The sequence below is a fragment of the Rhea americana genome, unplaced genomic scaffold (genome assembly GCF_003343005.1).
Source record: "Rhea americana isolate MKP2758 unplaced genomic scaffold, rheAme1 scaffold_14, whole genome shotgun sequence".
NCBI lineage: Eukaryota > Metazoa > Chordata > Aves > Rheiformes > Rheidae > Rhea > Rhea americana.
The window spans coordinates 6,519,520-6,539,285 of NW_028185483.1; the positions used below are offsets into that span (position 1 = coordinate 6,519,520).

Genomic DNA, 19,766 nt, shown 5'->3' on the forward strand with positions numbered 1-19,766 from the left:
CTATTTTTTTTCCTTGCTACAATGGTCTTTACAGAAAATGTTTTTAAGTCCCATTTCCCTAAACACAGCAGAAAGTAATGAGCTTCGTCTCTGTCCTCTCTCAGGGCCACTCACACCACTGTTGCCCTGATATTTGCTGTCTTTACGTCTGGTTCATAGATTCAGCAGGCCAGGCAATGCCCTAGCTTTATTTGGGTATTTATTTTCTGTAGCTTATGACTTTGTCAGACTGAYGCAGTTTAGACTACATTTCCATGTTGCATTTGTACTTTTAGTGAAGGCTTTTTCTTTTTCCTGAAATTTCTGCAGCAGAAATTTAGCCATCTTGCAGAACCAGTATAGAGAAAATAYGTTTTTGCCTGTCTTAGACAAAACCCTACAATCACAATTACAAAACATTCTCACTACAGTGCTTTGAAATGCAGATTTGTCATTTTTAAGGGGCCAGGAACTGGAAGTTACCCTTTAGTTACTCATGTATTTCACCCTCATGAAAATGTGCCAGAATCGAGCAATTCTTTAAGGTTTTTGAAACGTTTAGTTGAAAAATCATAGAATCAGTAAGGTTGGAAGGGACCTCTGGAGAYCATCTAGTCCAACCTYCCTGCTCAGCAGGGTCACCTAGAGCAYGTTAGACAGGGTTGCATCCRGGTGGGCCTTGAAGATCTCCAGAGAAGAACACTCCACAACCTCTCTGGGCAACCTGTTGCAGTGCTCTGTCACTCTCAGTGAAGAAATTCCCCCTCACGTTCAGACGGAACTTCCTGTGGTTCAATTTCTGCCCATTGCCTCTTGTCCTGTCCCGTGGGACAACTGAAAAGAGTTTGTCCTCGTCCCCTTGACACCCTCCCTTCAGGTACTTGTACACAGTGATCAGATCCCCCCTCAGTCTTCTCTTCCCCAGGCTGAAGAGGCCCAGCTCTCACAGCCRTTCCTCATAGGGCAGATGCTCCAGCCCTCTGATCACCTTTGTAGCCCTATGCTGGACTCTCTCCAGTAGCTCCATGTCTCTCGTACTGGGGAGCCCAGAACTGGAGGCAGTACTCAAGATGAGGCCTCCCCAGGGCTGAGCAGAGGGGCTGGATCACCTCCCTCGACCTGCTGGCAACAGTCTTCCTAATGCACCCCAGGAGACCATTGGCCTTCTTGGCCACAAGGGCACGTTGCTGGCTCATGGTCMACTTGTCACCCAGCAGCACTCCCAGGTCCTTCTCTGCAGAGCTGCTCTCCAGAAGGTCAGCCCCCAGCCTGTACTGGYGGCTYGGGTTATACTCAGTAGAGATCTGATAAACTTTATCTGCTAAAGATCTCCTAAGATTTCATTTGCATTAAGCATGTAACATCTAAAACATATTTTTTCTCTGCAATTGCTGCTCCCAAAACTCTGCTCTCTACTCTTCCATCGGCCTTCAGAACTGACCAGCAGCACTACTCTCTCTGGTCCTCATATTTCCTCTGTGTGTCARAAAGTAGTTAGTAGGAAATCAAAGAGGTTTGTATATCAGACATAAAGAGAAGGTTTAGAGAATGAAGGAGATCGATTAAGAGTCTAGAATGCTAGATTATGTGTTAGAAATGATTTGTTTCCATCTCAGATGGTAGACAAAGAGCCTGRTGACTGCAGCAGTAGTGGTGGAGTAGTGGAGTAGATCATGAGATTCACAGGAAAGTGTGCACTAAGATAGAGGAGGTGACTCTCATCTATGGAAAAGATAGAGAGAAGAAGATTGGGTCCAAAACAAAACCATGTGGAAATGATAACAGTGTAGGGCTCTATAACCACCTGAATAAATTCTAAGAATGGAGGTTTGCCGAGTCTCTCCATTTAAGTAGCTATGAAATGCACTAACTAGAGGCGTACACTCTCTCCTTGTGCTGTGTCTGGCACTCAAAGAAGGCTACATGCTACTATTATCAATTATTCTCTTTGCTTGAGCATCAAAAGTGTACTCTGAAATCATAAAAGTTCCAAATCCAAATAGTGAACCATGTGCAGTAATGTCTTGAGTATAAAGTAAGAGGATTTTGTGTATTAAAAATAAACCCTAACATTTGAWGAAAATGTTTACAGAAGGTGGATCCCATCTTGCCTTCTGCAAGACAGGAATATATATTTTGGACATTTTGTAACTTCTGTGTACTTGATACCTTTCTTCTTATTTTGATATACTTATGGATGATTCACCATGCAAACATAAGCATGTATGTACGTGCAGGCACACACGAAAGAACTTCATATTGAGTTTTCCCTTGTGCTGTTGGGTAGCCCCTGGAAATACGTAGTTCATTCTACCACAGTGTGAACAGATGCTTTCTCTCTYTCTTTCGTGTAACCACAACCTGACCTCCAAAAACTAAAGGAATTTTTATAGAGGTTTGTGCTCTCCTAACAAAACCTCTATTTCTTTGAAGTTGCCATACTCTTCCCATGGTGTATTTCTGGAAAGGATTTCAATGCTGAATAGGTATTGATGGGTACATGGTAAATGAAATGGCAAGCTCTCCTTCACCTTTTCAATACCTATTCCTTTTCTTCTCTCTTTTCCACCAAGAAGACTTGAAAATATGTTGATCTACTGCAAGTTCCAGAGACATTCTTGTGTACAGTATTTTCACACAGAGAGGATGAAATGAACTTTGGAATACTGCAAGGGATATAGTATCAATACATTCATTTTAAACTATAGGGGAGTTGTCTCTGCAAGTGGAACTAGACTCTGTATGTAATTATTTTGCTCTCAGAAAATCTGTCTTATTCACTAGAGAAAGGTTATTTGGATAAGAAAAAACATCTGGAGGAGCTCAAAAAACAAGCTGACTCATACTAGGGCGTACTTCAGTTCTGAAGAGTTCCCAGTAGAAATCTTTGAAATGAAGGAGCTTTGATGCCAATTTGGTCATTTGTACTGAAAATGTAGCTAAATAATTGCCTCTTAGAAGAAGTGATTTGCAAGCATAGCAAGCAGCATTCTTAATTCTGAGCCTGCATTTCATATCTTTAAATGTTATCGGTTTGTTTTTGTATAAGTGGACAGAAATACCTGCAGATAGTCTGATTTGATTGGATATGACAAGTACAGACATTCCCAGCTGATTTGAACTACGTTACATTTTCATACATCCCTGAGGGCAATCTCCATAACAGTGCTCGCTGAAATCTATTCTAGCTTACCAAACAGACTGCAACTGAAGGCTGCCTATTCAGATATATTGCATAAACAGAACAGAACCAATTATGTAACTTATAGCTGGAAAGATCTTTAGCATATAATAACTAGAAGCTAAGTAGAATTTTTAATGTGGAGCCAATATTGTAAAAGAGATATGAAATATTAAAATGTGAAAGAAATATAATGAAGCAATGGGGTTTATCTCCTGAAAGCCATTCTGTCCCCAGTCTCCATTTTCGTACAGAAATTCTAACTAGATAAGTGTTACAGAAATTCTATAGCATTCTTTTCCCTGATCTAGGCACAACATTATTCTTTGCAGTAAGGCTCACAGAGAAAGGAAAGTTTATTAAGCAATGCCACCATCATATTATATGGGATTTCCTCTATTCTAGGAAAGAAGCTCTTTTAAAGTTTCTGTGAATAGCGAGTTTTGGCAATCTCCCAGTGCTCACATCTCCTGTTCCAGATGGTCAGTGACGTGAAACTCTAATTATCATCAAGATAATAAGCAGGGGCTAAACCCTCCCTCAAAGGTAAAAAGAGCAGATGGGCAACCATAATTTCATTATTATAGAAATAATAGATAGAAAGAATTCCCCATCCACCTTTCTAAATCAGTCGCTAAGCTGCTGCACAATTAACTCCTCGCTGTATTGCTTTATTGGTTGCTCTGTTATTTGACTGGTTGAATGGCTGCTCAGTATATATAAGCTTTTCTAACAATAGTGAGAATAGCAGCCAGATTCATTTTGTTTCAGGAAGTGAAATATTTGGGCTGAGCTTCCATCCAGTATTTTGCTTTCTTTTAAGTTTTCAGTAAATTTGATTTTATTCCTCTCCACGGTGTTATAGTTATTTATTCCAAGAAATCTGCATGGGAATAAAATCACATATAGTATTTATCTGAAATGAGGCTATGGATAATTCCCGAGATCTGTTTTTAAGTCATTTTTCCACAAATCAAAATGTGACAGGCCTACTCCAACCCCCAAATCTTTGATAAAGATTCAGGGTCTTGCAAGTCTGTACCATGGAGCAGCTCTTCTTCATGTGGCTGTTGTGATCCAGCGCCAGTCTCACTGTGAGTGGTCTCATCTGTGAGCTCTAGGTCAGGTTTTACAAAAGCACCTCTAAGTCTGCGACTGCTCGAACAGAGCTCACAGAAGCTTCAGTTCCCCCAATTTCTGCCATATGCATTTAGGTAAAGACTGAAGAAAGGTTCTTAGGACAATTCCCTGTGTTTCTGGCAGAATCTTATTCCTTTGCTGGATTCAGATTCATTGCTTGAATCATAACGTGTGGACTATCTTTTAGATCTGGCTGGCCTAATTCCTAATATGTGTACTACTTGAGGCTATCAAGAACGGATATACCTAATAATACTTCATAAAACTCTACAAAGCTGCACGAAAGAAAAATAATCATGTAGGTAAATTGAGCCTTTCCTCCCTATTCCTATGAGCAAGCAACACGCTTCTTTTCCCTTTTAAGAGTCTGAGTTACAGGTTTACACACCAATGACACAGTCTGTATGTACACAGCATGCCATGTCTCTGTTTCATTGACTCTTCTCACTCTTGCTTCTTTTTTTGTAGTCATCCCCTCACAATCCCCATTTGTTGCTTTCACCAGTTCCATTTCTTACTTTATCTTTCATCCTCATTTCACCGTCTCTTCCCATACTTGTTTGAGTGGCTTTGCATACTGTTCAAATGCTAGGTAGAAAAAGCGAGATAACAGATATAATAGGCGGTGTACTGACAACTATGGCTTTCAGTACAATATGTAGAAGTGGCATGTTTTAACTCAGCATATTTACTCCACGTTTCTGCAGCTCTTCTACTTATGTTTGGTGGGAGAAGGAGACAAGTTTGGTAGATTTGATCCCTTGAGTCAAAAGTCATGTCAAATAGCCCTTAGTGAAGTCAATAGTAGTAGGATAATGTGCACTGCAGTGGACAGCTGAGGTCTTATCTTGTTGTCCCTATAGATGCATTCCATGTCCCATGTCATATGTCCTGTGTCCCCTGGCTCCCATTCAGTTGTTTTGATTACATGTGAAAGTGCTGTATGTTGCTGTTCCTTGAATTTTTGTTCATACCAGCCAACATGCCTGCTACCCATGTGGATTTCCACACTGTCACCTCTACCAGGAAGGGGATGAAGCTCATCAGGCCCACTGAGTAATGGCACAAGAGCCAGCAGGGAAATAGAGTCGTTTCTTTTGCATAATGATGATACAAACCTTTCTGACATTCTCTACGATGGAAACATCTCTTGTGTAATGTTCTCATAGATAATCTCTATTAGCAAGAAACACGTATCAGTATTCATTACTGCTTTCCACATCCTGCACTCACTGAGCACTCAACATGAGAAAGATTAAATAGCTCTGCTAAATATACTATCTCAATGCTAATGACCTATTCAGCTACTTTTGGTCACATCTCTAACTATTCAGTGCTRTTTCTACACCTTCTTTGACACTTTCTTCATCAAATTTCTCTGCAAATGTGCCAAAAGTATGCAAAGTCCAAACCCACAGCATGTACACTCAAAATAAATGTAGATGTTTGTTTCAACAGTAACAGGCAGTATGAAGAGAGAACAGTGGAAAAGGAACGGAAGTGAATTGAGGTTAATCTTCACGTTTTTCATAAATATCCATAAATTCTTAACATTCAGCCAAATTCTACAGTCTTCATAACACAAAACTCCAACTGAAGTTATTGGTAYGTTTCTCAATTATGGTCTTCAGAATGTGTAGCAAGCTTCTCAGTACACACTTTATTGTATTTATTTGTAAAGCACTRTTCCTAAGAAATGATAAACATTCCTGTGTGTGAAATTTGTGAATGAGAAATGTCACCTAAGTGTTCCATCCTACAGTATGAATGGCTAGGYGCACCCTAAGGCTAAGCTGAGCAAATAACTGCTTTATGATGTTCAGGAAACACAGTGGCAGAAGGTTAAATATGCAGCTAAGAAAACAGCCTTATGTGTGCTGGACCTTTTGTAAGCTAAATTTTGTTSTTGTTAATGGTTTTGCAAAAAACGTGAAGAAGCTGAAAACCCACAGGGTAGAGAGTACAATAAGTGGCAAAAATGTCATCAGTTGGAATCCTTTTATGAAAATATTTGCTAYGTCATACAGCAAGAGCTAAAAAAGCAAAAGAAATCTTTCTAAGTGTTACATATTTTGATATGTAGATACATATTGATCCATTATATTTCCATTTTGATATGGAGATATAAGAAATATAATTTTCAATAATATACTTTTAAGAAGTTATAGAATAAACACCAACAGATAAACTTCTTGGTGTTTTGATGTTGAACTTGGTTCTTTGGTGTTGAACCGAGGAACATTTCTTTGCTGAAAAATTATAATAATGGTATGATTGGAAAGATCTTTTTGTAAAAGGTTGCTATAATCTGTTTAAAATTAGATTCCAAACAGTGAAACAATCTCTGATCAGAACGACAATAAGCCTATTTAAACACACTCAAAAGAAGCTCAGATATCTTATTTTTCCTACATGTGTCTCATTAGTTTGTTTTAAAGTTTGTTAGCATATATAAAATACTTCTACAGGTAAAACATAGAATGTGAACACTGGTGCCAAGTAAATTTCCTAGAAAACAAAGTACATAAGAAATATTCATGGTATAATTAGTCATGTTGATTTATCTGGGTAAAAGCAGATGTGTTTAGTCATCTAACAAGTATCTTCTGAGAGGTTATATCTAGTAATTATTCTAGAGAAMTTTAAAATATTGTAAGGCATATTACACATGGCAGATTATAATTATAATTACAATAAGGCATATTATTGTAAGGAATATTATTTTTCTTAAATAGCTTGAATCCTTGATATAAAACAGGCTGAAAATTTACTATTTTTGAATATTCACATCCTTGTTTTCTTCCAAAATGTTTATTTTATGTGAGAGTTCTCCCAGACTGTTTATTAAAAGACAGCTTTTGTCCTAATCAGGAAAAGGTGTAAGCAACTCTGCAAGGTATTTACACAGGATGAAATCCTTGTTACATCTGCAAAACCTTTCCTTGTGTAGGCCCTTGTTTGTATGAGCTCTCTCACATGCACAACAGCTTTTCCGCGGTTCTGTAGCTACTCTGATCAGCTTGGTTCATAATGWTCCCCTCATACTGATTATCTTAAATATCAGTATAAATGAAGTCTTACAATTATCACAAATTTGAGCATTCATTACCAAAGATGGGCATTTAGTACGGCAAGATGCCCTACAGGAAAGCTGGAGCTCGCGTGCTTGATCAAATTTTTGTGAYGGCAACTGGCCAGTCTCTCTACGTACTGTTGCAGCAACATGCAGCTACCACGACTTACTAAATCCATATGAAARGTGTTGGGGTAGCTTGTCCCACTGCTGTCATTCTTAAACTAAATGATACAGAGTACAGGAAAAATAAGGTTTTGAGGAAGAAGCTGGAGGAAAAAAGAGCTTTCAACATAAAGCCTTGTTGGCAGACAGCCACACTCCCTTCAGCCAGCCAAATTGTCATAGCCAGACATGGGGGATTCCCTCTTTCCTTTCACTGCCTTTCCTGCAATGAGTCATTTCTGCAGATATTAGCTTGGTTATTCTGTTAGTTGATGAAACACACCGTGTATTCTCTTATTTTATTTACCCATTAAATAGCGCACAAAGTGATATGTTATTGTATTTTGATAATGTTAAGTATTATTCTCTCTCCTTTTTAAATAGTCCTCTAGTACTCTAATTATGAATGTGTTGTGTTTGCAGCAACCTGAAAAGTTGCTTTGTAACACACAYAGAGAAAAAAATAGCTTTTATTTTGTAGTGACAGAAAAATAATATTCTTCACTAAAACTCAGTCAGATTTACTGGGATGTTAATGAACTGAAGCTGACATTATCAACAATATAGCTTTACTTAAAAGGGCATGGGAAGGAAGCTCATGTTAGGTTTCAGACACATTGCATTTGTGCAAAAGCTTATTATTTATACTAGAAATTAAAGAAAAATATAACTGATGCACCATATAGTCTCTTCAATCTCTACAAATGACTTGACCTGTTGTAGAAATCAAGGCACCAATCCTACCGAACATATAGACAATACATTAGTTTCCCAGTGATATGCAATTCTGTAGTAAAGAAGAGAGTTGTAATCTGCTAGGTACAGCAAAGAAAACATGCGAAGAAGACAGCTAGCATTTGCAGCAGGCGTCCTTCTCATGGTTTTCTGTATCCAGGCAGGGGGGACATAACAGCCTGGGGGACATAACCTAGGCCTGAGTACAGGGAAGAGTGGAGGTTAGAAACTCATGAATCACGTGCTATATGATAGTACTTTTCTTTCTAGATGTGCTTCGCAGTTCAACAGCTCCTTGGAGCTTCAGCTTGGAAGAGATCCACAGGCTTTGGTATCACAGTAGCTGCAAACGACAGACACTCAGCAGGTTCTGGGTCTCTCTGAGCTGATTGTAACCTTAACTGTTACAGTCACTAGGAACCTCGAACTAGCAGAAGCAGAAGCTAAATGAGCTTTAAAAGTGTTGGCTGTATTACATAAAACCAAGAGAAACAGTAACAGAAAAGAAAGGCCTCAGACTTTAGCCACCTACATGCTTCTTTCCTATTTAATAGCCACTTTAACAGGTGCTATTCTAGCTGCAGTTTGTACTCGTTCTAAGACTCCCTTTTGTGCATTTTATTTTCTGATGTACTAGATGCTCTGCTAAGTGACACRTTCCAACCACAGTCACTGAATGTGACAGCTGTGCTGTACCTAATCATCAAGTGCTGCACTCAGACACTTGACAGCATTTGGAAATACTATTCTTGCTCTAAAAACAGTGCAAGGAAATTAGCGTAGGTGAATRTAACCAGACTGATAACTGGAGAATATAGATTAAATAGGAATATTATTTCTTTGTATCTTGGAACAATTGTGTGTGTTTTTGTTGCAACTAAACTATTACAATTTTCTCTGTGGGCTTTCAGACGAAATATAAGCTCATTTTCTAATGAACATAAACTCTATTTTTCTCGAGGACAGAATAATTCCTACTTTAAGGAACAGTATTTTAAGGAGATAGGTGGCAATGAATTTGTGCTTTCTGTGAAACATCTTCAACCATCTTGGAAAGCAGAATTTGTTTTTGCAAAATTATGTTACCATTAAGATTATCTGAGAGGATTATTCGGAAGCACGTAATACATGCAGAGTGGAGTTAACCTGAGATCCTGTTAATTATGTACTTAGCATATGTGTTTTTCGAACAGCACATACTTGTGATTCCGGCTTGTCATCTGTGATTTGTTTGAGGTTTCCTGAGAATGAAAAGTCTATATATAAATTTAAGATAATATTATCAGCTGAAGCTCTGTCAGATTTAAYAGGCAGAGGGAGATAAGCTGGGCTACAGTGCACCACTTTGTGGTTTTAATCTTGGAAAATAATAGATTGCAAAAATAAAAAGAATATCTTCTGTTTCAGAACTTCTATCTCCAATTTTAGACTTGTACTCCGTGCCCATTCAGCATTATTTTGTCAAGATATCTTCTTCAGATGAGAAAAGAAATCATATTAAATTAAATTTAGACATTTTGCAGAATGTACTGTTTTCTAGGCTAAAGAAAATGAACAGAAATTGCAGTTCAGCTATAAGCTACCATTAGCAAGACTTGAATGGTGATTAACAAATGAAGAATAACTCTAAAACTATATCCCTATAATGTAATCTTCAAATGCTGTATCTATACTTGCACAACGAGAATCGCATCAGCAATTAAAGCTTGGAATTACTTCACCAAGTAAAGAATGGAGGTGGGTATACTTACTATGTCAGCACGATAGCCACAGCATCATTTAGGACACTTTCTCCAAACAGGAGTGTGTACAAATCTGTGTCGACATGCAGCTCATGGAAAATAGCAAGGACTGTCACTGCAGGGAGACAAAGCAAAGTGAATTTGTTATTCCCATATTGCTTTAGCAGTTTAAGAAATAAAACAATGTTAGGATGAGTTTTGAGAAGTCCAGTCTGATTTTATTATCCAACAGTAGGTAACAATAACAGAATAGGGATCAATTGAAGTTGATAGGCTCCTTAAATCCAGCAGTGCTATGAGTTTTGTTGTTTTAGCTGAGGTAGGACAGAACTTTCCTCGTTACAGCCAGAATTATGCATAATGAAAATATCACARTGTATTTTACTGTGCATGAAAAGAATAAGATCTTGTGACTGCAGAGGAAAAAGGATGCTCAAAAGACTTTGGATTTGCCATAGGCTTTGTGGGTTATGAGAAAAGCAGTTTACTATTTTGAGAAGGATATAGTAACATTTATCCATCTGTGGTGTGTGCTTACTGAGGGGCAGTTAAATGGACAAATAACCTTATACCTATCCCATCAGCAGCATACACACTTTCATCTCAAGTGGCATGTTTGTAGTCATGAAACCCTGACCTTCAGATCAGGACATCTGATACTTGTAAGTCATTTTAAGGTTCCTTCAGCATTAAGATCCCTTCCTTCTCCCTGAGTTATATGCTAGATTTAATTTTTAGCTTACCAGTGCAATAGAAGAATTTAGGTTGTGTCAAATTTAAATTGAATTTGGACAAGTCATTTAGACACGTATCCTCACAGGCATTGCGACACCTGGTCCATATTTAGGTATCTAATTCCTATAGATATTAAAGGATACCTTAGTCATTTTACACCACAGTTTCCTTTTACGTGTAAACAGAGAGTCATAATGCGTCCCTAGACCTACATATTACTTTGTAATCTCTAAATGAAAAAGGCTATATATGCTCTGTGCTGATATTAGTATTCTCCCTTTGCATGTAGGAAGCAAGTTTCTCTTTTCAAACTAAATTTCATGTAAAGGCCCCCAATTATTTGTGTGGTTAGGAATTGCACAGTAGCTCSCTGCCTCGCTGGTGCTCATTCTAGTACGTAATTGTGCAATTGGCTTAATCCTCGAAGCACAGGAATCCTGGAGATTAGAAGAGCCTCTAGGATGTCATGTTAACATCTGACATTTCGGAAGTGGAAATTGCATACTTTTATATTAAGGTGGCTCCCGATAATTAACACAAAAACATAAACAGATTTTTTTTTGTCTTAATCATTTTTTTTTGTCTTAATCGTTTTTTTTTTTGAACTGTGGCACATAATCCTGGTAGGGCTGAAATCATTGTTCACAATTTTTTTCTAAAYTGTGCTTAAATATCTGTGAAATCTAAAAATCAGTTTATAAGCCAGTTTATAGATTCTCAGTTCTCCCATGCAATTTTATGTCAAGAGATCTCTGTTGATGTGTTGTTATCTCTGAAGAATTCTGGATGTGTTATTCAACTGAGGACAATTTAGGTGACGTGTGTAGATGAACAGTTGCTGATATAGCTATATTTAAATTAACCGTAAAACTATATTTATTTTAAACAATATTTTAACTATTTAACTATCCTTGCAAATTCATCCATCTACTCCTAGTACATTTATAATTTATGTCAGAAAAGGAGTTCTTTTCCCAGAACAGTTCAAAGGTATAGCAATCAGCTTTACTGGCAAAGGACATTTTCCTGGTTGACCAATGTCTATATTCAATTTTTTGCTGGATTATTAATTCTTCTTCAATATACTTAACTATGGGTCTATTAGACACATATCTACACATTCTCCGCCTTCCCCTTGCCTCCTATGAAAATAAATATCTTTTCTTTTTCAAAATGAGTGAGTATACCCTCTTTCCTTCCAATTCTACCCCCAAAATCTGATCTCAAATCCTTTTAAGTGGAAGCAAGATAATAAAGAAAGCAACACAGTAATACATCACTTGCCCCTTCTAGGAGATACGCATCAGTTCTCAGTTCTCAGACAGTATCTCCCATTTCAGACACATCTCCCACATGCAATGGAGGTTACTGGATCTTCTTTCAGCACTGCTGGTCCCTGGCTGAAGAATTCTAGTCTTTGCAGGATGGCCATTTCCAGCATTTGCTCCGTCCCTATGTCCCCCTGGCCCAAGACACAACCAACTACACCTGTGCCACTGCTGACAGAGGTTTATCTAATCTGTTTTTAAAGAATTGCAGTGATGCTGATTCCACAAATTCCAAAAGAGACTAACCCTAAATTCAGTAATTTTGCAGCTTATGACTGCAGTTATTCCTGAATGTCTAACCTAAAACTCTCCTTCTGCTCTTCAAGTCTGTAGCTTCCCTTCCTAGCCCAATGAGACATGAATAAACTCTCATGTTTATTCCTTTTCTTCCTCAGCAACATTTTACCTACTCAGAGACTCATGTCAGACATCCTTCCTCTAAACGGACTTATTTCTTTCAATCTTTTCCTTTCAGTCATGTGTTATAGCCCTCTAATTACTAGCTACTTTTCCCTGAAATTATTCTGATCAGTCCGTATCTATCTTGAAACGCAGTGCCCAAAACTAGATCTGAGTGTCAGCAGTAGTTGACTTTGCTGCTGAGAAACAGAGTAAAAAGATGCTGCAGAATATGTGTTTACAAATCCTGATTTCCTTTCTTTTGCAATGTRTTGGTACTGATGACTCATGTTCAAGTTGTAAATCTGAAACGCTTTTCAGAAGCTGCTTGAATACTCATTCCTTATCTTCTGTTTATTAAGTTGATTATTTCTGAGTTTAGTACTGATCCTTATGGATTTTAAACCTTTACAAGAATAATAAGTTCTAATCCTGTCCTTCAAAGTGTTTGCAGTCTCCTCTTGGCATAGTACTACTATATGTTAAAGAAGCATTTGCTACTGCGTTAGCCAGCTCGTTAGTGAAAACATCGAATAGTGTGAGGATAGAGACCTGCAGAATCTTTAGCACATGCATCCAGTTTGAGTGCTCAGTAAAACATTTTCACCTTGTTTTGCAAACCACCTTCCAGGCATTCAAGATTACATTTTACTTTGTCACTTATGAGAATCTATGGATATACTGGAGAATGGGCCTATTAAAATGGCTTTGATATTCCACCATGATGCTCAGAAAACTGCCACAAATACAAAAAAACATATATCAAAGCTCCTGACTTAGAAAAGAATAGTGAACTTTTTAAAAAATTCCAGTGATGCAAAGCCTAAAATAATGAAGCATGTCCATGAAGCAAAGAAAGTGCCAAAACAAATTTGATTCTCCTCTTCTTTGACTGCATCGACCACAGTAACATGTTAGATGCTAAACAGGATCATTTTGGTCCTACCACATCATAACGGATGACTATGAAGCTGCTTTGTGAAGGCTATTTTTGACATGCGTAGAAACAAATTGGCATGTTATTAGTTCCTGTTAAAAGTATTTGTAACTTAATCATCAGCAAATTAATATCAGCAAACTACAAAAAATCCTTGAGCTAACTATATCCAATACCTCTTCGCTGGTGTTATATTTGAAAGGAATAAGGTAATCCAGAAGCTAAATGAGACCATTATATAAAGTATTGATATTATTTTAGCTTAATCTTCTGACTACAATGATTAATATCTTTTATAACACATTGGCCTAGGTTCTCTTTGGGGAAAGTACCACATAATAAGAAAGTAAGATGAGGGAACTCTCATTTATGATTCCCATCCATTTTTCTCTAAAAATGTCAGTTCTAATTTCAGTTGTAGACTCTGTTCCCTACTAATCAGTCATGCCACTCACAGATTACCTCAATGGTGAGTAAGGAGAAAGCATAAAAATGTTTATAAATAAGCTTATATAACCAATTTATAAAATATATTATCTGCTGTATAAATTACCCTTTTAAATGCATCAGTCTTTGATTTTATGAGAAATGGGACCTGCTCTTTCTGATGAATATCCATTTTTATCAATAAAAACAGCAGCACAACTCACATCTTTGGTTCAGCTGTAACCATAGTAACTTTAAACAGAAAAGAGCCTGGTGATAATCAATATGACCAAAGGTAAGGGAGTTCATATAGCTCAGAAACAGCTGTGCTTCAGCAAACATTTCTGAAGGGAAATCTGCTTTCTAGGCTTGAAATGTCAAAAGTTAAAAAAAAAAAAAAAAAAAAAAAAAAAGGCGTGCTGAAGATGCATAAAATGTGTTTGGGTTGGTCATTGCATAGAGCGCGCTAAAAACAGCAGCTCAGGCGAACTGCCGAAGTTGTGCTTCCCGGTTATTTCTTGGTGGCTAACGCAGAGGTCGAATCTTCCCACTCGTGCGCCGGTTTGTTCTGCCGTTCACACTAGTGCTCTGGAGCCAGCGGCACCCTGACGGGGCCGGCGCCTCTGTCACCACGGGAGAGACCCGGGCACCCTGCTCCGGGTGCGTTTTCACTCTAAAAAACTAACGTATAACAAAAGTGACATTGTCAGTGATGCAAGCGCAGCCTAAAATGTAGGTAAAGTAGAGTTAAACTCCTTTCATTAATCCTTACATATTGCTTAAATATAATCTTATCACAAATAACCACAAAACTTAAAGGTACTTAAAGCTGCACCTGTAACAGTGCTAATAATCCAGCATCACAAGAGGTTTGGTGTGACTGATGATGCACTTCTGTAATTAAAAAAGATGATATTCCCAACTACTTTTGATTAACTTTTGATAAATGATACCTATCAGTCAGAATGATGAATAACGTACGTATTAGTTGGGCATTTTAAATAAAGGACCAACAAAGGGAGAGTTTGGCAGAGTTCTAAAATCCTATGTTTTGAGAATCAAAACTGTCATCTGAATTATTGAAATTTTTCTCCTGAAGATGATAAATTATTAGAAGGAAATATTTATTGTAAAATGAATGATTCCCTAGYAAGCAAATTTGCATTGTGCCTAAAGATTCTACTTTTTTTTTCCCTACACACTGGAACAGGTTTTTGAGGAATCTCCACATACCATGGACATTTAGAGATCACAGTCCATAATGCAAAATTTAGAAACATAGCAAATATTTTAGGGAGCTAAGACCCTTAAATGGTTACATTCAAGGGAATTTTCTGGTTTTAATTTTTATTTTAGTTGAATATTTGGTGTAGTAGTGGCTTGTGYATTAGCTTGCTATAATTCAGCTTTATTTCATTGAGACTAGAGGAAACTACAAAACACTTTCCCAGATATAGGCAGTCATACAATCATTTATGAATCTTACTTCAAGTGCAAATTTTCTATAGAAGAAAATCTAACATATTGGAGAAACTCTTCTAAATTAATTTTACAAAATAATCTATATATTGAACATCAGTAAACACTCCTCAATACGAGAACCTATAATGTGCTACAACATCATTTCCTTCTTCCTAACAATAATAKGAGCTTCTAGCTGCATGTATTTCTTAATGTCCTGGTAGTAATATTTCTCATTTAATACGTAAACATCTACTAGTCTTGTCTTTACTTTTACAAATAAGAAATTCAATCGAAACATCTGACTTGTCAACAGATCAGCTTTTAGCATCTTCTTAGACTTAATTGCTTTCCATAGCCAAGGGAAATTAAAACCCTTTTTGAAAGGAATTTATAATCCTACATAGTGAAAAATTAAATGAAAAATCAAGTAGCAAATCTGACAGTAATTTATTATTTTATCCTAGTAATTTATTATTCTATCCTTCTTCTATTACACTAAAAGCATTTGACCAGAGATTTCTTTTTTTAAGCTAGATATCACATATCAAATCATTAGACTGATTATTTTATGCCCTTGCATATATCATTCCTCCAGAGGACCRTGTTTGAACTGATTTTGGCAGTCTAATGAGCACTTTGGATGCCTTGAAATTATAATTTACTAGCAAATCCTACAGCACAATGGAATATTTTCACTAACTTCTACCATTAAATCAAGCAAAAATTTTGATCAAAATTCTGTAAGCCTTTGAGGGACTGAAATTTACAGATAAGATTATTAATACACATAATAGTTTAAAATATTGTAAATTCATAACAGAACAAGCAAGACTGAAAATTAAAACAATACATAGATGCTGTATAAGCAGAATTAATTATTGATAGGTTTTCACACTGAAAATAATTTTCACAAATTCAGTGTTAACTATTTAAACTTGTTAAAAAATCTGGGAGAATTACATTGTCACTTCTTATTCCTTCCAGCAAAAGTGGAGTATTTTTTTTTTTTTAATGACTGTTCCAGATGAATGAATGGTGAATTAATAGTATAATCAAAATCAATGTGTTTGTCTTCTACATTTCTCTACAAGTCAACTTGTCAATTTGTGCAACTAAATAGTATTGGGTTGCAAATCAGGAATAGAAACCAAGCCAACTGCAGAACTCTATTCGTAGTACAGTCAAGAGCTGTGTTTGGAAGCTTTAAGCAACCTTTATTCCATAAGCAATTTATTTTCCTAGGTTTTGTTTGCACTTTTAGTCTCTTGTGTTCTTCAGTTGTTCTGAAGATGCGCTCTGATCATGTGCTGAATCTTATTAAAGTAGTTGAGGAAATTTATAAGAGGCAGCATATTGGATGGATTGGGATTAATCTGAGAATAATGATTTGATGCATTTTAGACAGCAATGCTTTCTGTTCCACTCCCTGGACAGCTCACCTGAAGGACTCTGTGAGAATCCAGTGCTGGACTAAATGCTAGTAGAGCTAATGGCCAGGACTTCCAAGGTCTCGTTCCAATCTCAAAGAAATAAAATACTATTTGAGTGCAACGGTCAACATACATAGTTTTACTCGCCTAGTGGCTGCCTGACTGTAAGCACCTCCCTTACCTGTACTGTGCTACTCTGTTCTTTCTGCCACACTGAATCCCCTGCTGAAGGAACTGAAACTCTTTGAAGGTGGTGGAGCTCTTGAACTACTACGATGGGCATCCTGACCTACTGTTAAACATATGTGATGAGCAAGTATCCATCTGATGATCAGATGAATAATTATGTTGTTATTAACAAGTCGAGTTCTAGGAGATAAAATTGTTTGCATATATATATATGTATGTATATATACACACACACAGTATGCATAAAAAATTCTTTTCTTTCCTGCTTGTGAAATGTCTATGAACTTTTTGTGTATTTTCCAAATGTGTTTACGATTCAAAATTACTGACTGAATAATTTCCCTGAGTAATTTTTTTGTGTCTGAGTTGTTCACAAACCAATTCTATTACAGAGTTAAAGATCACAAGGGATCATTAGATCATTAATTATGATCATTCATAATTCTAAACATTCAGAATCCAAACAACTCAGACTCACTTTTATCCTACTGCCTTTAAATATTTTGTCTTGTGTTTATCTGAGGCAAATCTCCAAGAAAAACATCCAGTCATGAGTTGAAGATATCTGAAGATGGCAAATACATTGTTCTGTATTGCAATTGCATCTTTCTCCTTGCTATCAAATCTTTTTTCCTCTGTTTCCCAATTTAATTTTCTGGTATTTGACTTATCTCTTTTTACTACACCTTTCCCAACAATAGGCCAGGTCCTTTAGTACTTTGTCTTTTCTGGAAGGTATTGTAGATAAAATATCAACAAATAACGTTTTCACCTCTTCCTTCATGATTATTTCTTTGATGCAAAAAGCAATACTTTTAATATCTTAGTGCTCTTATTAAAATTTTCAGTGCAACAAAAACTAGACAAATCTCTGAATAACTTTGAAGTTAGCCCTGTTTTAATTACGAGGTTGGATTAGATGACCTCCTGAAGTCCTGTCAAATCTAAATGATTCTATAATTCTAAAATTCACTAAGTCTGTTTCCCAAACCAGGATGTTTACTGTAATTGTAGGCTTCAGATCTCATATCTGTAAATTCAGGTCAACATGCTGGTATTTATCATGTGATTTTATTTATCATGCAACACTGCATTCAAATTGTAAATTGATACCTTAAAAACAGTATTTATGTGGGCAAATCTAAAAGTTAGGTTCACTAGGCTAGATCATGCATGAATCTGATGTCTAAATTATTAAACACGAGGCTCCGGAGTGACAGCAGTTCTTATATCAGCAATCAGCGCACAGGTTTCTGAGGAATGAGGTATGGTAACATTGGTCCAGTATCCCCAGTAGCTGCATTTATAAAGTTTGTGAGCTAAACAGAGGTAAACGAGTTACTAAAACAATCAACAAATTTATTTTAAACAGGTACCTGGGTCAGTGGCAGACATCAGTGATCCAAAAAATAAGCAGTCAGTAAAGTGGAATTCCCATCCTTTCAACTGGCYGGTGTGTACCATGGCCTTCACGAAGCCATACATGACCAACCTGTCAGAGGAAAGAGAAGACGGACGTTCAGATACGGTATATGACCCTTGTGCTTGATTCACAACATCAAGGAGTTTCTTGTTGTTCCATTCAGCTTCTTTTAAATGCATGTACATATAAACACAGAATACCAACTGCTAGCACATAAAATTCTGTTTCAACTGTTCAAGTATTGTATTGGAACTTCACAGACAATTTGAAAGAAAAGACTCCTCTGAATAATTTCCATCTGCTTGTGGGAGAGGAAGTATTTTTAGGTGTTTGTTTTTCAAAAAGAAAGATAAGGTAAGCTCAAGAAGACTTTATCAAGACTAATTTATCTAATGTTGTAGAGCCTTTACACAAAGACAGTGCTGCAACTGGCTATGTGGCATGCTCTGACATTTCTAAAGGAATTGTTTTCATTGTTATCAGCTTTCAAATGCTAGCTGCGCTCTAACTTCCAGATGAGGTCTCCAAATGAGACAGATATTTAACAGCTTACAATGACAGTGAGTCAATAAAGTCGCACTTCAAAATGCRCTGCTAACACCTCACTAGTTTCACAGAAAATGGTATCTTTGGTCTATATAATTAAGCAATAATATTTGAGATATGTAATCTAACAAAAATCTTGAAATATCTTGAAAATTCAATTCACTTGCTGTCAGAACTTGTACTAGATTTTTATATTTTTCCATACATTTCCAATCTAGTTTATAGAAACACATTACATTCAATACTGTTTCCATAAACACAACACACACAGTTGACAGTCTGCTCTTCTAATTACAGATTTTTAAAAAATCTTTTAAACATATCCATTGTATATTGACATTTAACTACATTTTGCTCACAGCTATACTCTTTAAAGATGCTTCCGCAGTCATGTGCGCACAGAAAATTTGACAGATTCAACACTACAGAACAAATATTCAGCCGGAGAGTTAATTATAAATCATTTTCAGATTCTCAGACTATTAAATTAATAGGGATGCAGATAAGATACCATAGASCCCTAAGGGTCCAAAGTATGTGTGTACGTATTTGCATATGCTGCCTAGCAAACAGTTAATCACAAATTATTCTAAACCAGCTTATCGAGTTGTGGTTCTCCTTGGCTGATGAGCTCACTTTCTCTCCATGTCCAAGGAACAGTCAGGAGGCTGTAGTGAAGTTGGTCTTTTTGATCTTCAGCACAAGTACATGTTGTTTAAGGAATTTCTTCAAAAACTGACTGTGGTGCTGCTATCCTGATTTGAAATCATCTTAAAAGTCAACAGGAATCTAAGTTAGCCTATGCATGTCTTTTAGAAATRACTGCCCAAACCTGCTTGCAGTTATGATCAGAGGTGCTTCTCTGACTCAGTTG

The 19,766-nt window shown here is 36.8% G+C and overlaps 1 protein-coding gene across 1 annotated transcript in view; it reads right to left on the reverse strand.

Annotated features, from left to right (window-relative positions):
- SLC9A9 (solute carrier family 9 member A9) overlaps positions 1-19,766 on the reverse strand; it is a 208,924-nt gene that overhangs the window by 139,602 nt on the left and 49,556 nt on the right. Inside the window, exons 5-6 of the mRNA XM_085298643.1 lie at positions 18,300-18,415; positions 10,025-10,130 (exon numbers count right to left, since the gene is read on the reverse strand). Of these exons, the coding sequence (XP_085154769.1) occupies positions 10,025-10,130; positions 18,300-18,415 (222 nt within the window). The remainder of the gene's footprint in view (positions 1-10,024; positions 10,131-18,299; positions 18,416-19,766) is intronic.